This window comes from Bolinopsis microptera, chromosome 9, assembly GCF_026151205.1.
Source record: "Bolinopsis microptera isolate Bmic1 chromosome 9, MBARI_Bmic_1.0, whole genome shotgun sequence".
NCBI lineage: Eukaryota > Metazoa > Ctenophora > Tentaculata > Lobata > Bolinopsidae > Bolinopsis > Bolinopsis microptera.
Genome location: NC_087080.1, coordinates 15372569 through 15399809, shown reverse-complemented (window position 1 = coordinate 15399809; position 27241 = coordinate 15372569). Strand labels below are relative to the sequence as shown.

The 27241-nt window shown below is 38.2% G+C and overlaps 3 protein-coding genes and 1 pseudogene across 3 annotated transcripts in view; 3 read left to right on the top strand and 1 right to left on the bottom strand.

Annotated features, from left to right (window-relative positions):
- Nucleotides 1-2831, bottom strand: part of LOC134820370 (guanine nucleotide-releasing factor 2-like) — a 53235-nt gene extending 50404 nt beyond the window's left edge. Inside the window, exons 1-4 of the mRNA XM_063830736.1 lie at nucleotides 2714-2831; nucleotides 2491-2599; nucleotides 2292-2366; nucleotides 1521-1654 (exon numbers count right to left, since the gene is read on the bottom strand). Coding sequence (XP_063686806.1) covers nucleotides 1521-1654; nucleotides 2292-2366; nucleotides 2491-2599; nucleotides 2714-2827 — 432 coding nt within the window. The 5' untranslated portion in view covers nucleotides 2828-2831. The remainder of the gene's footprint in view (nucleotides 1-1520; nucleotides 1655-2291; nucleotides 2367-2490; nucleotides 2600-2713) is intronic.
- The window catches only part of LOC134820373 (dihydropteridine reductase-like), a 95140-nt gene extending 71526 nt beyond the window's left edge, over nucleotides 1-23614 (top strand). The window contains exons 2-6 of the mRNA XM_063830741.1: nucleotides 21236-21404; nucleotides 21661-21797; nucleotides 21960-22053; nucleotides 22384-22549; nucleotides 22710-23614. Of these exons, the coding sequence (XP_063686811.1) occupies nucleotides 21240-21404; nucleotides 21661-21797; nucleotides 21960-22053; nucleotides 22384-22549; nucleotides 22710-22849 (702 nt within the window). The 5' untranslated portion in view covers nucleotides 21236-21239 and the 3' untranslated portion in view covers nucleotides 22850-23614. The remainder of the gene's footprint in view (nucleotides 1-21235; nucleotides 21405-21660; nucleotides 21798-21959; nucleotides 22054-22383; nucleotides 22550-22709) is intronic.
- The window catches only part of LOC134820374 (large ribosomal subunit protein eL33-like), a 95599-nt gene extending 71532 nt beyond the window's left edge, over nucleotides 1-24067 (top strand). Inside the window, exons 2-3 of the mRNA XM_063830742.1 lie at nucleotides 23522-23626; nucleotides 23808-24067. Coding sequence (XP_063686812.1) covers nucleotides 23530-23626; nucleotides 23808-24049 — 339 coding nt within the window. The 5' untranslated portion in view covers nucleotides 23522-23529 and the 3' untranslated portion in view covers nucleotides 24050-24067. The remainder of the gene's footprint in view (nucleotides 1-23521; nucleotides 23627-23807) is intronic.
- LOC134820372 (zinc finger protein 135-like) lies at nucleotides 11899-17714 on the top strand (annotated as a pseudogene).
- Nucleotides 24068-27241: the final 3174 nt, after the last annotated feature.

Sequence of the window (27241 nt, the reverse complement as noted above, 5' to 3'; positions counted from 1 at the left end):
ACTCGTACGGATACCGAAATGGGCATGTCAGAAATTGGTGGCACAAGAATAAATCCCTCACATAATCCTACTTCCAGCTCCGTGTAAGAAATAGAAGTATGTGGACTAATGAAGATATAAAGTGAGGGATGGAGACAGATTGAGACAAAGTCTACTAGACTGAGATTAGATTTTTATTAAAAGATCAAGACGTCACGTTGAGCATATCTCTACTGAGATATTATGTGGAATTCAATGAACCATGAATTTAACCTACGTAATGAGGTAGCGTGCTCTGAACTAGCTAAGATATCTATCATTGTACTATGATGTGGAATTGTTCAAGTAGTTCACCGTACAACGCGGAAAGATGTCAGGTATGAATTCCGTAGAACGGATATTCGAGCAACTTCTTCACTTCAGTACAAAGATCGTTGGAGACGTACGAATAATGGAGAATGGCTAGCCATTGAAAAGTTATTAGTATGAAGCCACTGTTAATCGTTTAACCTAAAGATCACCAAGATGACTGTAAGAGATTGTAGCCTTATAAGGCCGCGGAAACAGAAAAGGTCATATAAAAACCGCGACGAAGAATGGAAGATTGCAGTCAATTCCATTTTTATTAAAATTTGGGAAATTTTATTAGAAAACCAATAAATTTCCAGTCAATATCAAACTGAGATCGCTCTGAATATTCTACTACAATCAACATGATGCAAGATCGTCCAATTCGCTTGCAACGCTTCAACAAATCACCTAATACACGTCAAGAAAAGACCACCCAGAACACTCGAAACGTGAGATTAAGAATCATAACCCCACATGTAGTAACACATGTAGAGGAGTATTGTCTCATCCACCTCTCGTTTAGAGGGGCTGACGGCACGTGAAGCGGTCCCTAGCAGCACCTGGCCCCCAACTGCTGCCCCCAGCTGCAATGCAATCTTATATACCACCATCTTCTCCTAACCGGGGCCCTCTCTTGTACACAGCGCATGTTGTTTTCATTCGATTGCTCGGATTATATCTGGTAGCTATTCTCTGTGATCTGTGATTGGGTGCCTTCAATATCGGCGGTGATGGGGAACTGTTGCAATGATGATTGCATGCGCTTTAACTCAGGGAGCTGGAGTTCAGGGCAATTGTTGTGATTGCTGAACTGATGAGCTTCTTTTGAATATGTTGTTCAGTCATGCTCATGATTGCGGCCAAATAGTATTGTGTATAGCATTCTTTAGAGATTTGGTATGATCCTATCGAGAGTTAATTGCACGATAACTTCAAAGTGTATTGGTACAATAGAATTCTGCTGTTATGATGAAACAAAGAAGTATGTGACTGAGTAATTGACCACGCCTCGGTTACATCCTTGGTCGATCAATGATGATGTATTTATAATTTGTGGGTAAATGCTTAGTGGATGGATCTTGGAAATTTGTGAAATCTAATATAATTATATTTCTTGATAATATGAAATAATATCGGATAAATTTATTAATATGATAACTCCGCGCATAACTCGGCTTGAAGAAGTTTACCTGGCAGAAAACAGAACACAGCGCATTCTTCCACATCTCAGCGTCCTCTTTGTTGGAACTGCGCAGTGTCAGGTCACTTTGGTTCTCGTTGACTGCTTTCAGCGCCATAGTGTACTCAGGAGGGAAATCTATACCTGTGATGGCGTAACTTTCAAATGGAAGTTTATCTTGGGATTACAATTACACGTTCCTAATTCCAGTTATTAAATGGAAGAATAATGACAAGACTTATTGTCTTGACTCTTGATGCATTCAATGTGCAAATTAACGTTCCGAATATAACATGAATTTCTACATTGCACATTGTCCGATTTATGAAATTACTGAGTTGTACACAAAGTTCCGGTCTTGTTCTAGAGTAAGCAGAGTGAGGAATTTCGATTAAAACTTAATGGTTTGTGTGACTCTACCTCTCCAAAATATGACAGTTCATTATTTATTTTATTGACTAAAGTGAGCCCAAATGACATCGTGTCATTTTGTTTTGATTCGTCTTGATAGATGTTGTCAAAAATATAAAGTTAGACTTAGATGTTAGAAATTCAACATTTAGTAATTCGAATTACTCAACTGTTCATTGTCAGAAGTGGCTTTTTATTGTTTACAAAATTGCAGTGGACATTTGTAAATATCCCTGGTATTCAATCGATAAATACTGTGCAGCAGAATATTCTAATAATTGTATGGACTACAAACTTCTTGTTTTAAAGCTTTGGATCCAACTTCCTTTCAGCTTATCAGCATACTTTCAGTTCAAAGATTGAAACTCACCTAGATAGTTGAGTGCAGAGGTATTACTGAGCGAAACATTGTTATTTTGCTTGTGTCGGAGACTTCCTCCTTTCTCTGAATTTAGGAAAATTGGTATATTTATCATCAGTGCTAATCGTTGAAATTTACGACAATCAATTAAAATGACATCAGTTTCACTCTCTAATTTAAATTGTCCCGATTTTTCTGGATTTGGTACCTTTAACAGATTGTGCCTTTGGTTTTATGTGGTTCTCTCTTGGATCTGTAAAGTCACTGAACTGATTCAAGTCGATAATCTCTTTTATCTGACCAGTCCTATTTCCTTTCTGAAAATATAATAAAGCATCTCAGTATGGCTAGGGTATCGATAACGATATAATTTGAACAACATCATTGTTTCAAAATTAATTTGGTAATTAAAATCCAGCCAAACAACCAACCTTGTCAATATCAAATACGAGAAGTCGGTCCTTGACAAGCAGGAAGTGGTAAGTTTGCCAGAAACTTGCTTCTTTTCTCTGGAGAATACCTTTGACATCACCGTCATAATCCATCAACAAACCTATGTGATTAGGTTTATTATAATATGTCATTAACAGTTAGGTCATATTGTTGACGTAATGGAATAAAAAAAATCAATTATAGAAATATGTTATAATCATCTATAAATGATGCAGAGAATTTCCCATTAAGCAGAAAAAAGTTGAGATTCTTCAAAATTATTGAAGCTCTAAGCAGGGAAGATCTCAAAAGATTTCTTTTGTATTATCAAGCTTTGATAAACGGAAAATCATCGGAATATAAGAAGAGGTTTTTGAAGATTTTTTTGGAGGAGCTTTATTCTGCTGTCTCCGGTCTCCTTGACTGAAATTTTGTGGTTTTAACTTTATTTTTGACCACTGATCAATCAGTGAGGTCGGTAAGAGTGACACACGTCGCCATTAAGGTATTTAAACCAGTATATCCGGAGAAAACTTTGATGGAATAGAAATTTTGAAATTTCCTACCGGTAACTTGAATTTTTCTTGAATGACCATATAGTCAATGAAACAAGAAATTTCAATGAAACAAGAAATTTAATTTTTAGCACATTTTACAGAGTAAAGAGATGTAAAACAATTTATAAAAATATAATGCTCATTTGGTGTATGACTTTTTGTCCTTGACTGTTAGTTTGATTTTGAAGGGACAGGCAACTAACGGGGCAGGGAATGTGCGTGCCTGAAAGCTTTTGCACACACCAAAACGCTAGTTCAGTTGAGTTTTTAGAGACAGGGCTCATATGAGGATCAGAAGAAAATTGTTAGCAGACGTTAGGGGTTCTGTTTGTGTTTGTTACTATGGGTTACAGTCTTGTTGTGACAGAAAGTCTACACTATATATATGCCTAAGTTTAAATTGTGTAGTTCGAGGATATAAGATGCAACTTTAAGATGGATATTGGAGAGCTGTTGAAAAATTATGTTCGTTGTATCAATGGTTATAATAAGCTAATATAAATATCTTAAACTATACAGTGCTAATTAAAAATTTCTTTATACTGCATTATCAAATTAAATGTTAAAAATTCAAAAATATACATTCATTTTATTTTATTAAAGACTTTCTCACACATACTTTTCTCACAGAACAAGACTTGGAAAACACTAGACTAGGGGAATTTCGCTGACATGTGTGTGACCAGCAAGTAGTGATCTTTCGAAGACAATATTGTTGCAGTCAAAATCTTTGATTGTCCAATCAAGAGGGGGGGGGCTGTGTTGATTATTTAATAGTGCACGTTTAAGCTTTCCCCGCAAACACATCACACTCATGGTAAAGTCATCCATTCTAATTTTTGGAGTAATCATGTTAAAAATTTTGGTTGATCTTGTATTATGGTTATCAGGTGGGTCAGCCTGACAAATAAGTAGGGTCGGCTTCCTTATAGTAAGGTCACTGAGGATGGCACAAGACAGGATTGAGGCACTGAAACTGTTATTCCCAAAGAAATCTTTGACAAACGGAAAATCACCAGAATAGAAGGAGACATTTTGTAAGATTTTTGAAGAAAAGCTTTTCTGCCATTTCTATGACTGAAATTTGGCAGTTTTGACTGAATTTTTTACCAGTGACAAATCAGTGAGGTCGGTGAGAGTGACACAAGTCGTCATCAAGGTACTGGAAGCTATGTATCCGGAGAAAACTTTGATGGAATGAAAATTTTGAAATTGGGTGGAGTATTTGATATTAATAGCGTTTAATCTATTTTTGAAGAAAAGCTTTTCTGCCCTTTCCTTGACTGAAATTTGGCGGTTTTGACTGAATTTTTGACCAGTGACAAATCAGTGAGGTCGGTGCTCATGTGCACAAATAAAAAGTTAGTATTCAAACAATATACACATAATAGAGCAATGGTCATGGTCCAGCCAATGACCCCCGAAAATAAAAATCAATACAATAAAACGGTAGAAAGTTTTAAGAACCAGGGTAGAAAATAAAACCCTTTAAAATATTATATAAATTGGTATATTAGAATAATAGTTAATAGTACTATATTTACAGTATGCACTGAAGGGGTGTCCTAGGAAGTTTCTTGAACTTGTAACAGGTACTCCTCCTCATTTAACCCTCAATTAAGTTTCCTATCATTCGGCTGAGTCGACCGAGGAGATCGCATAGATCCAATGGATCCTTAGCTACTCCCTAGACTAGGTGACACTGGGATTCGAACCCTGAACCTTCTGCGTAGAAGGCGGATGCTCTAACCACTAGGCCACGTAGCTCCTGAAAAAAATTCCACAAATTTACAAGCTCACATCACAACAACAAGCAGTTCAGACCCTCACCCAACAAGTACTCCTGACCTTTTAAGATGTACTAGGAGTGTTTATTAGGTTAATGTCCAAATCATTTATGGCTGTAGGTGTAAGGGTTCTGTCACCTCTATAACCCCTGATAGAGATTATACAGGTTCTGAGCAAATCAAAACGCAGTCTGCGTCTTATAAATGACATCACATCACAGAGCCTCTGGCCTTTCATAAGGATGACCTTTTCAATAAGATGTTCCAGGAATTGTCAAGCCTCAAACGCCATTCCTCCTATAGTGCTGAACACCAGTGGCGGGAATGTAGCCTTTTCCACATTGAGGACTCTCTCATAGTACTCACGTTTTTTGTTTTTCTCGTGATAGGTACATCTGCGAGATGCTCTTGTTGCTGTTAGACTGGGCTTGAGCGTGAAGTACCCGTACATCTGTGAATGTCCTGTCCAGCGGCAATCAGAACGATCTCCCACTCATGTCCAGTCTTCCACCATCCTGTCTATTTGTTCCAATAGAAGTGTGTGAGGAACGGAGAGGAGGTAATCTTTTTTAATTTATTCTTGTGATCCCAGATTAATACTTTCTTAAATGATACGGTTCCTTCAGTAATTCGGGCTGCGCTTCTAGTAGTTTACTTTTGCTTAAATCTTTCACTTGCTTCTTAAGCTTCATTGGATAGATTTGTAAAAAATAAAAAGCTCAAAAACGCTTCTGTCTTATTTCACCGTGAAAAACACAATAGCGTGAGTAACTTTTGTTTGTTGTTAAGTTGAAGTGCCTCAAAACGTCGAACGTGATTTTAAACGACTCCCCCATTCAAATATTGTCGGAACACATCCACTTAGTACAGAAACAAGAAAAGTATAAAACTATTTCATATGTACCAACAATAATTTTGTTTCACGCAATAGATGTAATAGAAATTTAACTAAAATCAAGAATATCCAAAAGTCTTTTCTCCCGGAGCGAATTATTCCAATTGGAACAAACTGCCTCCAGACGTCAAGAAGAAGCAAGTCAGCTTAATTCTGACCCATTGATGAGGCATCAAATACTAAATAATGGTAAAGAGAAACGATCCTCCCAAAACCTAGTTTTAGAACCTACTTAGATGTCAGACTTGGGTGAACCATGTAGCTGTTAAGATATATCAACTTATTTAATATGCGCACGCATTCTACATAAGTTACTGATCATACTCAAATCACAACCACCATGCAAATAAGCAGATAGCATACTAGGAGTTTTATCCTCGATGGGCAAGCAATAATTGGACGTTTCTCGTCATTCTGACGTTTATCGTACGATAGAGTTGTATCACGTGGTGACCCCCCACTGTCGCTTCACTATAGTGAAACTCTGTAGAGGCGGGTGATACAACGTACGACAACTGGGAAGTATGAATAATTTAAATTTTTTTAATGTTGTTTTTATTCATGATTAATAATTGATAAATTATTACTTTTAAATTTGGTGGAGAAATATTTATTATATTTTTACATAATTATATAATGCAATGATATTTTGTAGCTATGTGTGATGATGTGATGACATAAATTTTACTTTACTTTACTTGTACTGTCATACTACTGCCATACGTTGTACTGTCATACTACTGTCATACTACTGTCATACGTTGTATGACCCGCCGCGCACGAGTGCGCGGCTCCCCCTGTATTGTCGAAGTACTCTTCCACCATAGTGAAGCGACAGTGGGGGTCACCACGTGATACAATACTTTACTTATCAAATTGAACGTGCTTGTAGCATGATGCACTACTGGGCCGCGCCGCGCATCAAACATGACTCTCGCAACTTTTAATTGATACTGTAAATTTTTCGCCGCTCGACGAGGCTCAGTAACGCATTTCATTGATCTAACGAAGCATTATTGAATGCATTATTAATTGACCATGTCAATTCATCTCAGCTCGGCGCGGCACAGTAGCGCATCTCGCCGATCTAAATGCATTATTGGATGCGTGGCCCAGTAACGGATCGCGCTACAACGCAACTTCTGCAGAAATACTATACAGGGGGTGCTTTGCTTTGAATGAATCGATATTATTTTTCTGATATTGTACATTTTGCAATAGCTGCAACAATTTCACTTAAAATTCATGAATCGATATCGAATCTAATCTTTTGCAATATATTTAGAATTAATGTATGGCGTATGCATTGATTCACGATGTCAATCCTTCACAGCTTGGCGAGGCCCAGTGGTGCATTTTGCCGATCTAGCGAACCGATGATGCGCGGCTCAGTAGTGCATCGCGCTACAAATGTTTAAACAAGATTTTTTAATTTGAATTTGAGTTATCGATATAGCTTGCCCCTCGTTGTAGGCCCGCTGTGCAAGAGTGCGTGGTCATATCGTGGTTTTGAAGTGAAATGATAATCGCGACTTGAGACATGAGATTTGTATCACGTCGTGACCCCCGGCCCACGGTCGTTTCACTAAGGTTCTTACGATACAGCGGAGCCGTGCACTCGTCCCGGCAGGCCATACAACGTGTGACAAAGACAATATATAGTTGGAGTGCAAGTTTTTATGTTTAACAATTTTTTAAAGTACTGGTCCTTTACGTTTACTTTAGAATGTTTATCGCCAACACGAGATTATCAATAAAAAAGTTATTGCTTTTGGAAATTCTTCCTAATTATGGTTTTTCGATTATTCGGTCGACCGAGTAGAGGAGACAATACACATTCGATAACCTCTTACAGATATGATATTTGTTTGTTTATAATATTATGTCGAAAGCTGTGAAATGTTCACGGTTCTGATAATGAAGAAATAAGGTATAACGTATAAAAGAAATGATTATATTTTATGTCATTATTCTTGATTTTGTTTGATTTTAAACGGATTCTCAGCTATACCCCTAGACTAGGGATTCGATATCCCTGGCCCCCAAAGCATACCTTAAAGAACCTTTTCAGATTAGATTAGATTAGTTGAAAGAAACATCTTGCCTGGTTAAGAAAGAAAAAATGTCAAACAGTATTATTAATCAACTATATACAGCAAACACAAGATAATAGAAATTAAATCATAAAATCGAGTGGCCGAGTAGTCTCGACTCACCCATAACTTCTCCAAAGACGTCTATCATGAGCTTTGTACACTAAATCGTTGAAATTACTTAAATTAAATCTTTTATTTACAATCACAATAATTTGTTTTGTCATAATGTCTTTTAATAATAAATCAAATAAATTTGAACGAGGTCTGCCCCTCCTTCCTTTGTAGTCAAAACATCCTAAACATGCAAATCTGAATGATAAGAAGGCGGGAGTGTCATCACCGCTTCTGAGAACGTGCCCAAGCATCTTCCATCGTGCTTTCTTGATCCTTTCAGTAAGGGGACTGACATTACATCTCTTATATAAGTTCTCGTTACTGATAACCGTAGGCCAATAGGTGTTGATTATCTGTCTCAGATGCTTCCTTTGAAGAACGTCGACAGATGCCATTACGGTTTCAGGAGCAGCCCAGCTGCTACAGTTATACAGTATATATACAATAAAGTAATTCAAATGTTACAATTGGCAGAGCACAATACAGAGGTAACGGAAATTGTCCACTGCTACCAATATTATATAATATTAAATATCAACTATCAGATATATACACATCTACTCCATCATAGGAGCAGGGATGAGGTTATAAGAGACTTCTGATAGTGGTGTCTCACATTTGCTGTCCATTTCCCCCCTCTGTACTCTCGAAGAGCTATGAGTGTGGTTCTTAACATAGCGAATCTTACCACATCGCAATACCTCTTTTTTTTTTCTTTTCCTGGCGATGAGGTCTGCCACTCTATTTAGAAACCGCTTACATTCTTTGGACATGCCTCCAGTTGTAAGAAATACGGCTGGGGTGAAAGTGGCCTTCTCTACGTTCAACACTGTCCAAGTACTCATCCTTCTTCTCCTTTTCGTTCTCTTCATATACTTCTTGAAGAGTTTTGGTCCTGTTTGATAAGCAATTGGGGTGTGAAACCTCTATGTCAAGAAAGGTCTTCTCAAATGGAGTCCAAACTCCTCTAGCAGATACGTCAAGCCGAGCTTTGTCACCTGTTATAGTCTTGGGGTTGAGACAGTCACCCTCATTTAACTGAACTTTAGCTGGGGTTCGACTTTCACATCATGACATACCTCACGAAGGAGATTTGCTAATGTGTCTCTGATGTTGTTGTGGGTCATTATCACATAACCCCCTAGCTTACAGGTGAGAAGGTGGTCAAGATCACTTGTTTTCCCACATCCACAGCTCAGGTGATGGGAGTGTTTGGTATCCACCAGCTGTAGCGTAAGCAGACATGGACACTGTCACGAAACTCCTCTTTGTTCAGAGTGTAGCCATACTGCTGAAGTGGCAATGTGTTAAGCCAACTGGACGCTCCCTTTTCTCTTGCTGCTAGTAGTGCTCTCTAAGAGGAGGTGCCACTTCTTTCAGCTATAGCGTTAAACTTGGCTTGGAGCTCGGAATTCTTAAAATTTTGTATCATTACTTTCCCTGATTTGGTGAGGTTACTGGATGCAGTATAAACTTCCTGTTAGTCCACTATTGCCTTTGTAAGCTCGGTGGTAAGTAGCTTGGAAGCTGTGTACTCAGACTGGCATTCCTTGTGGGGTTTACCAATGCCCAATCCTCCCAATCTTATTGGTAGACTTAACACGTCCCTCTCTAAGTCTGAAATCTCCCTGCCCAGCATCTTTGGCAGAAGCTTTTGTCTTATTTCATGTTCTAGCGGCTCCATGGCTTCAGAGATATGAGGAACAGTCCTTTGAACAAACTTCCATCGGTGTTGTTTGCCAGAGATGTAGGCTGAATAGGCTTGAGGCTCAGATTCTGCAATATCAGCTAGCATCTTGATGTCTTCGCACCACCCTTGGACCTTATCGGCAATGTACTGATTTTTGACACCTGTATTGCCAAGTACTGCACCAAGATGCCTTGTGCCTGATGTTATTTGCATATTGAACTCTCCAAACAATGCCTTGGCCTGGTCGATCATCTGAGGGCCCTTCACTACTAGAATGCTTTTAGATGGGTTAGGAAAATAACCATACTTAGGTCCAACTTGGAGCAACTCCTTCCACCACTCATACACTGCCTCCAATTTCCCTCCAGCAGCACTATCATCGGCAAACCACACCTGTTTGATGATGTTTCTCAGGCGGTCGATAAGTGGCTTGGTGCTAAGAGCATATCCACCAGTCTTGAAGCTCACATGAAAGCATCTAGAATCTGTTCTATCATTGGCATTGAAAACTTCAGTAACGTGATTGTCCACTCTCCACCCTTTTTCACTCTTGTAGCGTTTAGAGCACAGATTTCATCACTCTTGTAAAATCAAATCAAATCCATCTTGGGTGCTGCCGTTTTTAAGCAATCTACATTTTACAAAGCTTAGTTCTTACGTTAAATAGATCAGAGTGCAGTGAGTAGGCAATATGAAATCAAGTTACAAGTGCCTAAAAGTGCAGCCCTACTATTCAAATGTACTCCTTGCATCTGCTAGGATAATCACTTGTTTCCCTTAATCATTCAAATCGATTGAGAGTACTGCTGCCTCAACGGCCATCATAACATTTATTTTAATCCTCTTTGCTCCCCTTGAGCAAACATTCGATAGATTCATGTGATGATATCGGCAGAGCAAAACATAGGCAAATGAAATTGTCAATTGCCCTGATGGTTGAAAATGAGGAATCTTGAAATAAGGTTCCTAGCCGATTTCTGCGATGAATGTTCTAAAAGGTATCTAGTGAAGAAATCATTAGGGTCATTAAGTGGTATTTAAAAAAAAAAACCAATTGTTCATCAATTTATGGGTTAAAAGTTACCTAACTCTGCATATGCACCACTTTTCTGTACTTTCAAGAGGTACCAATGTGACAGGAAACCAGGGCTCATGATGCCGCTGAGCTAAAGCAGTAGAGGGGATGGCGGCTTCTCTGGGATCTAACACATCCTAGAGCAGACCTACACTATGTCCCAACGAACTGGTGTTGGGATGTCTAGCCCTGGTGCCTGCCCGGGTCAATAAAGCTGTCAAGCATCATTTATGTTATGTTGAGTAACTAAAAATGCGGGAACTCCCACAATGAAAGACCAAAACATATCTAAAGAGACAATTAGCTGAATTGGGAAAATAGACCTGAATTTTTGTACATTAATTTTTAAAGCGTATGTTATTGCCCACTTAAATGGCCTGTTAATAATTACTTAATTAGTTAAATTATTAGCTATTTTAGATTTAATAATCTGTGCATATGACCAAATATGGTTGTACAGATTTGTATCATAACTCAGCATTCTTTAGTTCAATATTGACAACAGTTTAAATAAAAGTTCAGGAGACCCCAAGCTCTAGCTACCAGCAAAACACTCCCAATATTATTTTGGGTTAAAAGTTCAAGAAGCATAATCCAAAGATTCACAAATTTTTTGGTTTCTGTGGAAACTAGAGTCGAAATTGGCCTAAACCGTTTTTTTGGCCAAAGCATACTCAAATAAACTTTACAAACACATTTGGATGGTACTAACATGTCTAAATGTCTAAAGTAACCCCTGCCCCCCCCCCATTTCTTGCTCGCTGTAAATGTAGATTTGTAGCCAATTTCAACCACCTGCACTGGGTCCCATTGCTATCAAAACTATTCAAATTTTGTACGAAGTTTTTTGGCTATGTACTTGCGCGTGCGGACCTATATTTATTAATTTATTCAACAGTAGAAAAAAAGCTACATGATTTATATTATATCCATTCTTCCTCTTTTAATTTACCAAAACTAAAATTAAATGAAATATTCGTTTAGACTAGCCACCATGGAGACTTGGGTGTCCAGCGAGTGGCCTCTCCTGAATTCCGACTTTGATGAGGGGAGCATCATGGCCGACTTTGATTGCGAGGATTTCACTTACTTAACGAATCCTGCATGTTCCCCTAACTCCTCAGAATTCTCCAACAACCCTGATGAAATCATGAATGGTTTGTTTTAAACCAATACTTAAAACTGATTTGCAAAATATGTACCACTCAGTTTTTCATTTGCGTGAACTACTATGGTATTTTCTATTGCCAATCTCCATGCCCTGAAACCACATCACTAGATTTGACGTTCGTATTTTACGGAAATGAGAGTTGGATTTGAATATAAGGAAAGCGAAAAATTTGAACTTACAAGTTGTTTTTTTCAGATGCTTGGAAACAAGCTTTTGCTAAGCTGAAAACTCTGGAGAAAGATCAGACTGATAACAAGCTGGATAATAAAACGTTGACTTTAGGAACAGGGCTTCTTGGACTCACTGATGAAGGTAAGAAAAACGTTTCTAAACATACCTAACGATCTTGTTAAACAGCCAAATAAAAATGTCTGGTCAGTCTTAAAAATATAACATGCATAACATCAGACTCTAACAAATTATCTTGTTCAACAGATGATTTCCACTTTGAGACGAGCTCAATTATAGACCCTAATAACTCTGATTGTGAAGAGGAAGAGGAAGATATTATTGATCCTAATAATGATTGTCCTTGTTGCAAGCAGAAGTTCAAGTACCGATATCAGCTTGTCAGCCATCTTGAAAAAGCACACAACAGGTTAGCATTGCGATCATTCTATCTCAATCTACATGTTATAACATAATACATTATGGATAGTAAATATTTTCCAAGTTCTCTACCTTTTTGACAAATACTGTTTTCATTTAAGGTGTTCGAGTTGTCAGTACAAGTTCGAGACGACGGAAGATCTCCGTACTCATCAGAGGATGGAGTGTGGTAAGGGCGACTACAGAGATGACGACAATCTGTCAATATCAGGAGACGAAGATGTGTCCACTCTCAACGACCTAGCAGAGGATCCAATGATTTCACCTAGCAGTACTGTTCCTGAGAAAGAGAAGATCACGATCGACACGGACCGTCTCCAAGAGTCAGCCAAGTCAACCTTCCACTTCGAACAAGAGGACAACAAGGACAAAGTGTGGGAGGAAATATTTGAGTTTGAGGAGAGGATGAGGAAGAATGGAGGCGACCTTACTTTCCCGTTACCTCCCAACCCACCTAATCAGCCACCATCTGCGGACGGAGCTAGAAAGAGATACTCTCCTCCTAGAGTCACTATCAAGACAGAGCCTGATGCTTATGCTCATGATCCGAGCTTTGAGTTCGAGAGTAGTGAGAAGGGAGCATCCACAACTGCTGTCAAACCTACTAAAAGTCCTGCTACTCCTTTCAAACCTAGTAAGTTTGAACGTTAGAATTTTTTAATTCCACTGAATAATTATTAATGCTCTCATACAGTAAAGTTGTTTTACAGTTGATTCGCATAGACAAATTACAAGTTGTTGATCGTTCCTCATTCTAACCTATTCCCCAGACTCTTTGTTGAAGAAACGTCTTCGTCCCACTCTGGCAACAAAGATTCGAGGAAAGTACGGTAAAGCGAGCCTAAAACCTCACAACACTTCCAGAGCCACTGCCCAAACCACCCCAGCCACCCCAGCAACTCCCCCGACTCCAGCCACTGCTGCACCGCTCTCTCCCCAGACTCCAGCTCCCAGTACCTCACAACAACCAACTGTACTGAAAGAGGATGTAGTCGTGGAGACTCCCCCCGTAAGTACAATTAATTTTGTAATTACGCTTATTAACCTTATACATGCTAATAACATAATAATAATATATATAATATATATGTTATAAGTTATCCTTATATTTTAACGGCTTATTCACAATTATGAAGTCTACATTTCATACCTGTTCCTCACTAGACAGCAGACAATGTTGCTGTTAGCGCTGTCTAGATAAATAACTAGAATCTGAAAAGCTTTACATGGCACCACAGTTGTCATCATCACGTTAGATGCGATTGTAAAGTGTATTGTTCTATACACTCTCGTATACTGCTGACAAATGCCAACTGTTAACTGTTAACGAACAAGCATGACGACATACTATTAACTCTAAGGAGTGTTTCACAAAAGAAACTAGTTTACAATGTTTAAATCCGGGCAGGCTTGTTGCTCTTCGTATGGTACCGCCAAATATAAATATACTGTGTGACTATACAGTATACATACAGTCACTAGTACTACAAGTGGTACAAGTCTCAGTGGTTAAGTAACTGAGCTTACAAGGTTTATTACAGGTAGCAATAAAGGAGGAGACAGTAGAACAGGAGGATCTACAGGGTGAACTGACCTGTGAAGTGTGCGAGCTGACCTTTGAGGGAGTCCTGGAGATGGAAACTCATTCTGCTACCCACTTTGTAGACAACCAGAACGTGAGTTTGGTTACTTTTCTTGGCTGGCACGTACATTCTTTATTTATTGCTCATATTTCCATGATCTGATTGAGTGTAATGATTCTGACGCGTGTCTTTTGTCTTATTATTTGTCTTATTATTTGTCTTATTATTTGTCTTATTATTTGTCTTATTATTTGTCTTATTATTTGTCCTATTATATCGCCTTCAAAATCTCGTGATGACTAAGGTTGGACATTTTCCAAAGCAACTACTGCCAACTCTAGCATTGTCTCTGTGAATATTAAGTAACAATAAATCTCTCCTGACTCAAATGAACATTCCTTTTGCTTAGTGACCTTCTAATAACAAACTGTGTAACTGTTACAGGGCTGTAACTGTGTGGTCTGTGACACCTTCTGTGCTACCATCGAGCTACTAAATGCCCACGAGAAGGAGAAACACAGCTTGTTCGCGTACAAGTGCGGCGACTGCAGCAAGGTCTTCAACTCCCAGTCTGCATTTAAGGAACATGAGAAGTATCACAGCGGGTACAAACAGTGCCCTGCTTGTGATAAGAAGTTCCTCAATGATGACAGGTACGTTGAATGTCAAACACAAGGAAATATTATAGAACTTAGGTATATATTTTATTTTGCAACCTTTACCGTTGGAGATGCCCGTCTATACTACTTGCTGGAATATATTCTTGTGAGCGGGAAACTGCGGGCTAGAGAAATTGTATCGCTTACTAGTCAAGTTAACTCATGTTACTTGAATATGTTTTGAGGTTCAAACAACTGTGTATTGTATGTAGTATTCAGATCCAATGTTCAAATGTTTGTGTAAAGTGTATGTCAACGTGCTTGAATGACGCACATGTGCAGGCACCCTGCACATGCGCTTGTTCACTGCGCCCTATAAGGACACAAATACAAATGAATAAGCTGGATATTTGCATACAGATTGAAGCGGCACAGAGACTACCACTGTACTTCCGCGGACAGCAAGTGCGCTCTTTGTAACATTTCCTTCGCATCAGTAGAGCAGCTGACAGTAAGTTTAGTTTAGTTATTAGGTTTAGTTTTAGAGTTGGCTGTGCTGTCTTTGTACTGTTCTAGCTCTGGTATGTTCTGTTTAATTTGTAGCTGTGCTTGATTGGATTTAGGAACGGATTTTACTTAACCCCGTTGCACCGCAACGTTTTCTCATTTCATACTTGGTTAAAACAAGCGAGCTGAAAGTTTATTTCTCCTCAGAAACACAAGGAAACTCACCACGGGAAATCTACCTACAAATGTGAAAAGTGTGGCAAATGTTTCGACCACAAGCAAACTCTGGCAGTACACAAGATGTCCCATACCGGCGAGGATAAACCTTTCAAGTGCAAGGTACGGAGATTTAACCTGATTAAGTAAAGGCCGATTTTAGTTGTTTTTGAAGTTGTCAGTCCAAACTTGTACTTGTGCTGATTGTCATTTTCCTATTTCAAACTCTTGAGTATCATTGAATGTAACCTAGATATTCCCATATCTGGCAGCTCTCATTTTGTCAAAATGTGAAAGTAACCCCCTAACATGTTGTGATATAACCTATGAAATGAACAGGTGTGTGGCAAAGGTTTCAAGACATACTGGTACTACGTGGTGCACGAGAAGTGTTACTGTAAGCACATAGACAAGAATGTGAGGATACATCCTACCCACAGTACCATCGAGACAAGCAAGAAGAAGTTTTATCAGTGCAAGATCTGTTGTAGAGTGTTCCCGCACATATCTCATCTCAAAGTTCACAACTATATTCATACTGGTGAGGAATATTTGCGGAGTATTTGCCACAAATATTAATTTATATTTAATTAACACTGCAACTTTGTTTTATGTCGGAAGACGTAGCATTCAAACAGCTGGAGTAACCAGTAACGTAGCTTAGCACGGACTTGCTACATGACATAAGCAGTAAACATAAACACTAAACAGTATACTGTAGTAAAATTGCAGTAAATAAGTGTAGAATTACACTGCATACATTATAGTATAATTTAAAATGTGACAGTAAATAAGAAGGGATAAGTAATACTACAAATTACACCGCATCACACAGCTGCAGTGTGTAAGCTCTTACTTTGATGAAACAATAACCGTATCAATTTCAGGAGAGCGACCTTACAAATGTAATAGCTGTGGTAAAGGATTTACTCAAAAGCAGAACTTGAAGGTACACGAACGTGTTCACACTGGAGAAAAGCCTTATATTTGTAACAGTTGTGGCTTCGGTTTCAAAGATCTAGGTGAGTTACGTTGTAGCATAGTAACATCAAATTCTAACTGATTATTGTAATTAGTTGTTCAATTTACACTAGCTGATAACAACATACTTTGTCCTGAATCCTGTGAACCTTGGGAAGGTATCTTTACCAGTAAATGCTGTACGAGTTTTAAATTTTCACTTATCCCAGAGCTATACTAACGATGTAGCACAAACTGAAGTAGCTACAGTAACGATGTAGCACAAAGTAAAGTTGACTCTCATTAAATGATCCCCCCCCCAGGTAACTTGCGGAGACATCAGTACATCCACACAGGAGAGAAGCCTCACGGTTGTGATGTTTGTGGTAAACGCTTCACATGGGTGGAGAGTTTGCGCAGACACAAGCGTACCCATCTCAAACAACGCCCATATCAGTGTAAAGTGTGCAAGAGAGAGTTTGTTCATCATGGTCATCTTAGGATTCACGAGCTTGTTCATAAGGTTAGAATCGGGCTGTATATTGTGTATAACATTAGTTTTAACAGTAGCTTAGGACGGCGAGGTACTTTCAGTCAAGGGGAATCCTCTTCAGACTTCCCGTGTTCTGTTCCATTTTAACTAAATTGCTCGCATCTTTCTTCGCTTGACGCTTAAACTATATAATCTCCAGCAAGACGAAAAGCCGTTCCAATGCAACATCTGCGGGAAGTCCTTCACAATGCTCTCCTCTCTTTCAATACACGAGCACATCATTTGGATAGGAAACCCTATCCGTGTGACATGTGCCAGCGTACCTTCATGACAGCTAGTGCGCTTACTACTCATAAACAGAGTCATGTTCAACGGATGGCTAATGCTTATAGACAGGTACTTTCTTAATTAACTATGTATTTCTTGCGGACTTTTTTTTTGTTTTGAAGTGCTTTGTTTTGTATCTGAATTCAGTTCTTGAATCATATCAAGAATCTAACCGGTTCCCATCCCTTTCAGGCTTACAGAGACCGGTTTAGCTTTTGAAGAAAAGTACGGCTAGGATATGTGTCTTAAATACTATAACTAAATAGTACAAATCAAGGGATCTTAGATAGAATCTTGTGTGTGTTGTGGACGTGGCGCTGCTATGTGATCAAAAAGGAATACTCAAGAATTGTAAGGAGTTGGATTTCTCTTCCCTTCACGTGACTGACCATCGAAGTGACCATTGAAAGATAAGATAAACGCAAATGATTGTTTACAGATAATAAAGTATCAACAATGCTGATGTGCTACAGAATCCAAGGATAAAAAGGAACGAAATACTCCTTACTGATTTGAAATTGATCAATGTCGGGACGCTAGTTAAAATCTAGTTTTAATCTAACTTATTCTATTACTGTAGCTTATTTTATTGTGCCCAGTTTTCTACCCAAGGGCTTCATTCGATAACTTATTAGATAGCTTAAAAAGACTTATGAAACATACATGTACATGCATAAAAAATGCATGTTTTATGCATTGCTCAGTATTTTTAGCTTCAGACGATGAAAAATACTTAAAACTAACTATTAGTAAGACATAATATAAGTAAATTGATAATTTATTATTGATGGGAAAACTTACTTATATGCTGTTTGTGGTGAGCCATCGTTACCAGTTAAGATTTCTCTTCGAGCAGCTGTTTTTTGCTTTACCTCATGAGACTCAGATCGAAGGTGATTTACCCCCACCACCAGCAGCAGCATCAATTATTTACTTTTATTACATTAATAAACTTAACTCTTGACGTGCTGTCAAATCGTTGTGTGCAGTGTAACGTTACTGCGAATTTAACAAGATGATGAAAAGTGAGCGAGAAATTGTAGTAATGTTTCAGAAGGTGCCTTTAAATTTCAAATGTTTTTTCTTCTGGGATGGGTTTATTGATGTTAGTTGTTCATTAAACTGTGTACCTGCTAATCGTATATTGACTTGGTCTGATGTCGAAGTAGGAGATTAAGTTGATGGATTAGACCAGAGTCAGATACCATGCTCAGTCTATCAGAACAGCTGCATGTCGTGGCAAGTATCAAGGAATTGGACTGCATTTCAAATTATCTTGATAAGAGTTGTTATCGAGGTTTTATGGAATTTAATGAATTCGATACTTACATCTTAGTGAGCCAAGTCCGGCACCATAGCGATAACGCAAAGGTAGATTGAAGGAAATAATTTGATAAGATGTGGACAAATGGGTGTTCGTTTACCAACATTTTAAATTTAAAGACACTGCCCTATGATACTTTTGTACAGAAGTTTTGAGTGTAAGTTATTTTTGTAAAGTTTTATCACCGGTATTTTTATCATCGTTTTCATATTATTTGAGTAGGCTATTTTTATCTAATATATTCACATTATTTTTTGGGATATAGGTAAGTTATTGAACTATTTTACTCGATATGATAAATAATTTATTACTTCGAAAAATGTAACGGTAAAAGATACGCATGATTAAAACAGTCTTATTACATTGCTATGATTCATTACAGGATAATGCTTTAAAGTATATTTGCGCACACTGCATAATATATTCAAGCGTTTTTAACACGCACTTCTGACGAGGCTTCAAAAATCCCTCTGTGTAAAAAGAACTTTCCAGTCCGTTTTAATTGAATCCAGCACACAAGACAAATTCTATACCGTTATGTTTTGCTCGTTTTCCTTTGATTTCTGACGTTCAATTCTTTAACCCCCTGGATAAGGTATTCTATATGGATATTATATTATTATATTAATTAACATACATTACTGCATGATATGTGGAGAGGTAGTATATTATATTTTGTACCAATTAGTGGGCAATTAACATTAATCTATGTATTTTAAACCGTGATAGGTTTTGGGATATATCAACATGTTGTTGAACCAGTTTATTTTTTAGTTCCATCTTTTAGCCTTGACCCTTTTAGTTGACCTTTAAGATATGATAATCCTGGTGACCACTGACCTTCTTTATGGATTTTAAAAAGCTGAAGTTGCTTTGGAATACTCATTTGACGTCAAAAGCAAATTTAAAATATGACAATTCTTCCCTATCTTGAGTTCGAAATTTGTACAATTACAAATCAAAAATCAAGACAGTGGAGACATATTCAATACATATTTTCTTCAAAATCCTACTGAAAAACATGAGAATGATCGTTTTTGAGGATCGAAAATAATTAATTTATTGGCCAAGATAATATGATCTATAACGATAATATCCCGTATATTTATAGAACAGTGTTTTGTATCTGGGTAAATTATAATAATACTGAGAGGGATCTTTATAGGTTGCATGTTTATTGTTGAAGTTATTAAGTTATTCTTTTAGATATTATTATATATTTTACCATATTGTTATGTCACAAGATAATTTATACAGTTTTCAGTGCATTACTTGACGGTATCATTTGTGAAGTTCGGTATATTTTATCTCTTTTTCATCCCTGAATCATTATGTGGTCACGCCTGATAAAACGTCAAGTAATGTAATCTTATCTTGATTGAAAAACGCATTGGAAAGGACATCAGACGAACTCGAAAACCTCGAAACCGATTTTAAGTTTAATTATTTTGTTTCTCTAAGTTCCAATATTTATTAAATCCTAGCCCGAAACCTCCACTAATATTTGTTCATGCATGAACTTCATTAATCTGTGTCTGGTGTCCTTTTCATGCCATACTCGGTTACGTCAAATAATTTATTACATACTTTAACCTGAAGAAAATAAGAAGTTAGACAAAATAAGTTATTGATTTTTACATAGAAATCTTGTTTGATTCATTGACTTCCAGGCAAACTGTTACTTGACATATTTTTAGAGCCAGTGCACTGTGCAGTGTACATTGTAGTGTACATTGCAGTGTACATTGTGCAGTGTACATTGCATCTGAATGACCTGGCAAAAACTCAATTGGTTTCTGGTATTCTGATTTCTGTCCACTTAAGTTTTAATTTGACAGTTTATTAATGAACAACCTTGTAAAGGCACAGCAATGGGTTCTCTGAAAAGGTTCATGATTAAGAAGAAGCTGGCTAAGGCCCAGAAGCAGAACCGACCTATCCCTCAGTGGATTCGTCTGAGAACTGATAACAAAATCAGGTTTGTTAAAATGCTGATCAATTTAGATCGCTTGATTCTGATATTCTGTTGTTTTCTAAATTTCCGTTTTCCCTGATTTTTGGGACTTTTCTACCACTACTTTCGAAACCTTTTAAAAATAACATAAACCTTCCGCTCAGATACAACGCCAAGAGGCGTCACTGGAGGAGAACAAAGCTCGGTTTGTAAATACCTCACCCCTCCCGACAGCGAGACAAGGAATCCTGTTCGATCAGATGGTTGTTTTGTTTTTTTAAAGAATACTGTCACGTGAACAATCACGTGACAACTCAACCCGGACTCTCATGTGATCAAACTGAATTCTGTTTTAATTATATTCGTTCGAGACGTTAGTGTTTCATTGTCTCCTTCTTCGTCTTGCGAGTTAGAAATATTTCACTCTGGTCCTTAAAAATTCTTATCTACATTGATTGCTCTGCTCTGTGAGCTCAATCATTATGTTAACTTATAATTATTATTGGACTCATAAGTTGAACCCTCTAATCAATTATCTAATTAATTAATTAACTAATTATCTAGTAATATGAGAGTAGTAGTATACGGAGGTAAAGGTGCCCTGGGCAGCACGCTAGTGAACCACTTCAAGACTAAGAGCTGGTGGGTGTGCAGTATTGATCTGAGTGAGAATCCTGAGGCTGATGTTAATGTTGTGGTCAAGGGAGCCAATCTTCAGGAGCAGGCTGCTAATGTAAGTGCAAACTTGTTAACTTACTTTATTTAGTTATTTAATACTCATTTATCATCATTTGGTGATATGCTGTTCTTTGAACAGGCTCAATATTTGTTACCTTTAGACTCTGAGTTAATACTAATGCTGCCAGAAAACGCAAGTATTAATTTTATATTGACATACTGTTTTCGCCAAAAACACACTCAACTTTCGTGTCTTGACGGAACTAGAGCTAACCATCTTAACAATCTTATTATCTAACCATTAACCCCAGGTTAACAGTGAGATAGAAAAGAGTGGAATAGGAGCGGAGAAGTTCGACGCTATATTCTGTGTAGCTGGTGGCTGGGCTGGGGGGGATGCTGCCAACAAGGACTTTGTCAAGAACACAGATCTTATGATGAAGCAGAGGTATGTTCAAATGTTGGTTTATAAAAAGCAAATACTGCCAACATTTCAAAGCTGTTCGTTTCCTCAAGCAAATAAATGGTTATCACATAACAAACCATGTTTTGTATCGTACTTATAATCTCCTAATTATTTACTAATTGTACTAATTTTACTAATTACCAGTATCTGGACGAGTGTGATCAGTGCTAATGTTGCAGCTCATCATCTGAAGGAAGGAGGTGTACTTACCCTCGCTGGAGCTGAACCATGTTTAGAGGTACTTGTTATATTGCGTTATTACCTTGACATAACGCTGTGTGTTTAACGACTCTAGAACAAGAAGTGATCTCGTTAGAGAGTTGCAACATTACATTCTCAATGTGACACCCCCTCCCTACTAAAATCAACAGTTTCGCACTCAAATCTTTTCTATAACTTTAGATTTGTTTGGAGAGGCGAATCATACAAAGTTTAGGCTCTTGAAATCTTCGATATAAAAATCATCTTGAGATAACCTCCTGAATAGAATAAATAAAATAAATAAATGAATAAAATAAAAATAAAATAATAAAATAAATAAATGATCCTTTACACCGTATCCTCCCAGGGCACCAGCTTCATGATAGGATACGGACTATCCAAAGCTGCCGTCCACCAGCTGACAGCCTCTCTGGCTCAGAGTGGAGGTGGTCTACCTACTGGAGCTGTTGTTCAGTGTATACTTCCTAAAACCCTGGATACTCCCATGAACCGCAAGTTCATGGCTAATGCTGGTGAGAACCCTTATCTCTGTGACTAAGGAATTTTAAAGATTATTTGATGAAAGAGGGGATTATCTACGTCATGTTAAATATCATGCAAGATAGTGTAATACACATGTATTGATTTAGTAAGTTGATAAGTGATTTAGTTAATAATAATCTTACTCGCCAGATTTCACCACGTGGACGCCGATGTCGTACATAACTGAAATGTTCACCAAATGGGCCGAGGATCCTTCATCAAGACATCCGAACGGAGCTTTAGTTAAAATCCTCACTATCGACAGTATTACGACAGAAACCGTCGTTTAGAAAGTTTATCCAGATTAGATTGTATCTTGTCAGATATTAGTTAAACTCAATGACTTGAAATACTGAATGTAGCTTTGTAGTTATTAGTATCTTGAACAATATGGGTTTTTAGGACCTTCATGCGTTTATAATGTCCAAAATATTAACTTGTGAATCAACAAACACATCTCAAAAACGTGATTACTGATCATTTTCTCATTTAAATTAATGAATTCATTGCTTTATATTATTATTTGATGTGTATATATCGTGTTTAAGGTTAAATTGTATTAAGTTTCTATCCTGCCCGATTTGGGTTTAAATTGGGCCATTCCACTAGTATTTTTCATACACCTAAAACACTTTTGGAATGCTTGGAATGCTACCCATTCAGATCTTTTGAGGAGAAGATAATGTTTTAGTTGCAATTTATTTTATAAGTTTTTTTCCTAATTTATATCGTGCATTTTGTGCTTTAAATGATATTTTTACTTATTGTATTATACAATTTACACTGCCTGCTATTGCAAGACTAAAATTGTGTCAGTTTCTTTCTACACCAGAATATTTGTTCGACATCAAACTCATTGACTAGATTTATAGATATTTTTGAAGAATCGATATATCCAAAAGTTTGATTTACCTTTCGGCTTTATGTTAGTTTTCTATAATTTATGTCTGAACTATTGTAGCAAGGCGTGATGCAGCCTACCAAGCTCTTCTCAAAGGGAGTCGTTACCGGATACAGGAGGGGACAGAGAAACCAAGACCCTTCAATCTCTCTCGTTAAAATCGAAGGTTAGATCATCTTAACAAACCCAGGAGATAATTCAGACTCTGAATTAAATATTCTGTAACATGATATTTGTAGTACGACTACACTGGGTGTAAGCTTAGAGCACTACCGTATATCATAATTCATATATATTTAACGCGTGTAACATTTTTTGGCGGGAAACATAAATCCCATTTATTTCAGGTGTAAGCTCTAAAGCTGAGACCGAATTTTATCATGGCAAGCGAGTAGCATACATCTACAGAGCTCAGAAGACGAGGAAAAATAAGATCACCAAGAGGGAAACCAAACTGAGGGTAATCTGGGGAAAGGTGAGACGGGCTCATGGTTCCAGCGGCCTCGTCAGAGCTTCATTCAGAACGAACTTGCCACCCAAAGCCATCGGCGCCACAGTTCGAGTTATGTTGTACCCATCAAGAGTTTAATTTAAATATTATTTTTTAGCCTTACCCCAAAAGTTCGAGTTTTCTTTGTTTCATATGAGTGAGTAAGTACACGGTGAGGCGACTCGCTTTCAACACGTGTTCGCTGCAAGTAACGTTGGTGTAGCGCGCACGCGGACCTCTGATTATTATGTCGAGTTTAGTCACTTATCATTGATAAGGAGAAATTTTGCGGCGCGCACGTACTCAACGTCTCACGTACTTTTCCAGGCCAGGCCGTTTCCATGCGGTTTCCTACCTCATTTCGAATGACTAGTCTATATAGACCACCGTGAAACTGAAAACAGGGCAACACTGATATCATACACTAGATACTACCCAATTACAAGTATGAGGACATTGCACTGGTTATGATCATACTGATGTCACCAGTCCTCGTGGTTCTTAGAACCCGGATGCGTGCACATTGCCGAATAATCACTTGTCAGAAATTAGGACGAAAATACGAAACTGGCAATCTGGGTCATTTTGAATCTCAATTATCCATCTTGCATCTATGATCTCAGTTTATCCTACCTACTGATGTAACTAAAGGGATTGTTCAAAAATGTCAACTGTGATGAATGTTGTAGTCAAGGATTCTGTCATCCTAGATGTGAGATAATCGCAAGTTAATTCGGGTAATTTAGTGAACAACCAGATTGTTTATAGTGATCGAAGACGGAGCTAACCAAGAGTATCTCTTTAGATCTTTTAATCGCTACATAACGATTCACAAAGGATCAACCGATGATATAACTGATCACTTTCGTGCGAAAGATCACCTCACATCAGCAGAAATGAGTACTGGTCACTATTCTTATCAAACAGGAATATACCTAGAATGCACAATTTTAATAAAGTAAGTCTACAAGTTTGGACAATAGTTTTTGACTAGTGTCTCAACATCCGGGTTGCAGGCTGGTTTGATAATGTTGATTACTGATTACAGCAGCTGTTGTTGACTTTGGCAATGAAAATATTGGCTTACCTGACAGAATAGGCGGAAGCCATAATCCAACCATCCCTCTAACTACCCTAAAAGAACCAGTAACTGTCACTTAACTGTCACCAAGATGTAGTTAGGTTTAGAAACTAAACATTTTACCACTGTACTCTTCTTTTCAAGATCACCCAGCGCTAAAGATCTCATTATTTTACACCACCACCATGCATTTAACATTTAATCCGTAACTCTGTATTTGACGATGACTGGGTTGGGCATTTCGACATTTTCCTCGACACATGTGATGTGTACAGCTGGAATGTGTTGACATGCGGATTTTACGATCTGTCGAGTTCATTCAACGGTGCGACGTACCAAAGTTATGTCATGGCTGGAAAGACACAACTAAATGTGATCAGAGTTAATGACTTATGAGCCCAACTGATACAAGAACGCCCAAAATTTCTCATACAGTTATTAATGATGGTAGTTGAAGTTCTCAAGAGAAGGGTTCCATATAATTCTGATTGTGCGTGATCGCAGGCTCGCGGAGTAAGCGAAATGGATGGATTGAGCCGCGCGCACGTGATATTCAATGAAGACTGAGATTTTTACCACAAGATTGTAGCCGCGGCCTCCGTTATCAGTAAATATTTCTCGTATATTGCCAAATAAACCGCTCTCTGAATTGCTTTTTCAACTTTAAAGCGTCCACTTACTGACACATTCACTAAAATTTCCAAGACAGCAGGAACACAATATAAGGAATAATCTGTGTCATTGAGAGGAAATAACTGTGGATGTCACTGCGAATACAAGAAAATGTGCGCGAGATATTTCAAAACTCAATGTTGTGCGGACTAGTATTCGTATGTCTCTGATCCAGTGGTCGACCGGGGGCAGGATTCTGACCGGGGCCGGGTTACCTGGGGACCCCAGGCTATTATGTTCATAAATAAAGATTCGGCGGAATGACAGGCTGAGCGCCGCCCAGTAAGGGCCGGGGAGCCCCAATATAGCCGGGGCCGGGGCTGACCACTGACAATTGGCCGGGGCCGGGAAATCTTCCATTTTGCCGGGGCCGGGGGTAGTTTACCAAACTGAAGTTAGAAATTGAAACATGAATTTGATAATAATTTAGGCTGGTGTGATGCAATCGGGAAGGATTAAACTCAAGGTGCGGCTTATCATCACCGTCTTCGTGCTGTGAACCAACTAAGGATAATCCTCATTATCCTGAGATCCATACTTAATTTCTAATCCTCAACTCGGAACTGAGGATAACCCTCAGCTGCTACTTTATCTGGACCTCGGGATTTAAAAGTAATCCCACATCCAAATATGGCTCGGTTCACAAAAATTTACCATAAATGTTAGGCTCTGTAGTTTACGTTGAGCCGTAGTTTTAGCTGCAGTGCAGTATTTTTACTTTCTAGTTTCTACGTATGTTGTATCGCAAACTTCTCGGAGACGATTAATTGCAAAGTCTGATCATACTGAGGAAGAACCACGGTTTTTATGTTACTAGCCGTAGTCTAATTTAAGCCGTTTGTTGTATTTTCTATATTTAAACGTACTCAACGTAGACAATAAATGTTTCAACTTTGAAATCTCATAATTACCATTAAATTGTGTTTGATTTCTTTCAAAAATGTGCCAAAATCATTCATGAAATCTCCGGCTGTGCCCCTGGCAAATGCATGGTTTTTGGCCGGGGCCGGGGTTTACCCCCGGCGATTTGCCAAATTTTGGCCGGGGCCGGGAAGGGCCGGGGGTTGTGATTTTGGCCGGGGCCCCGGTCGACCACTGCTCTGATCCCTCGGCCGCATGATCCTCATGATCATATAACTAATTACCTTCAGACGTTCTAAGAAGAAAAATGTCGGACCAATTTTCAGTAGATCGAAATTCAGTGGCTTTAAGTGTAGCAATCTGTCGCCTCTACAACAATTTTATGGCGCCATCCCTGACAGCCTCTCGTCATCTGTTTTTTAATGCGTCAACCGAACTTCGAGGAGGGTAGACTTATGTAGACTTATATTGCCGCAGAATCGGAGTATTTTCGTAAGAAGGGCATAATCCCGCGAACCTTCATAAATCACGCAGTTAAGGCGTGTTTTAGATAACGTCCATTTATCATAACAGCTGATGTTTATAGAAATGATCATGAAGATTAACAAACAGTACTGTTTTCAAATTTTGACCAATCGGTCTCTACCGACCAGCAACATCAAGGTACCATCGCAGGG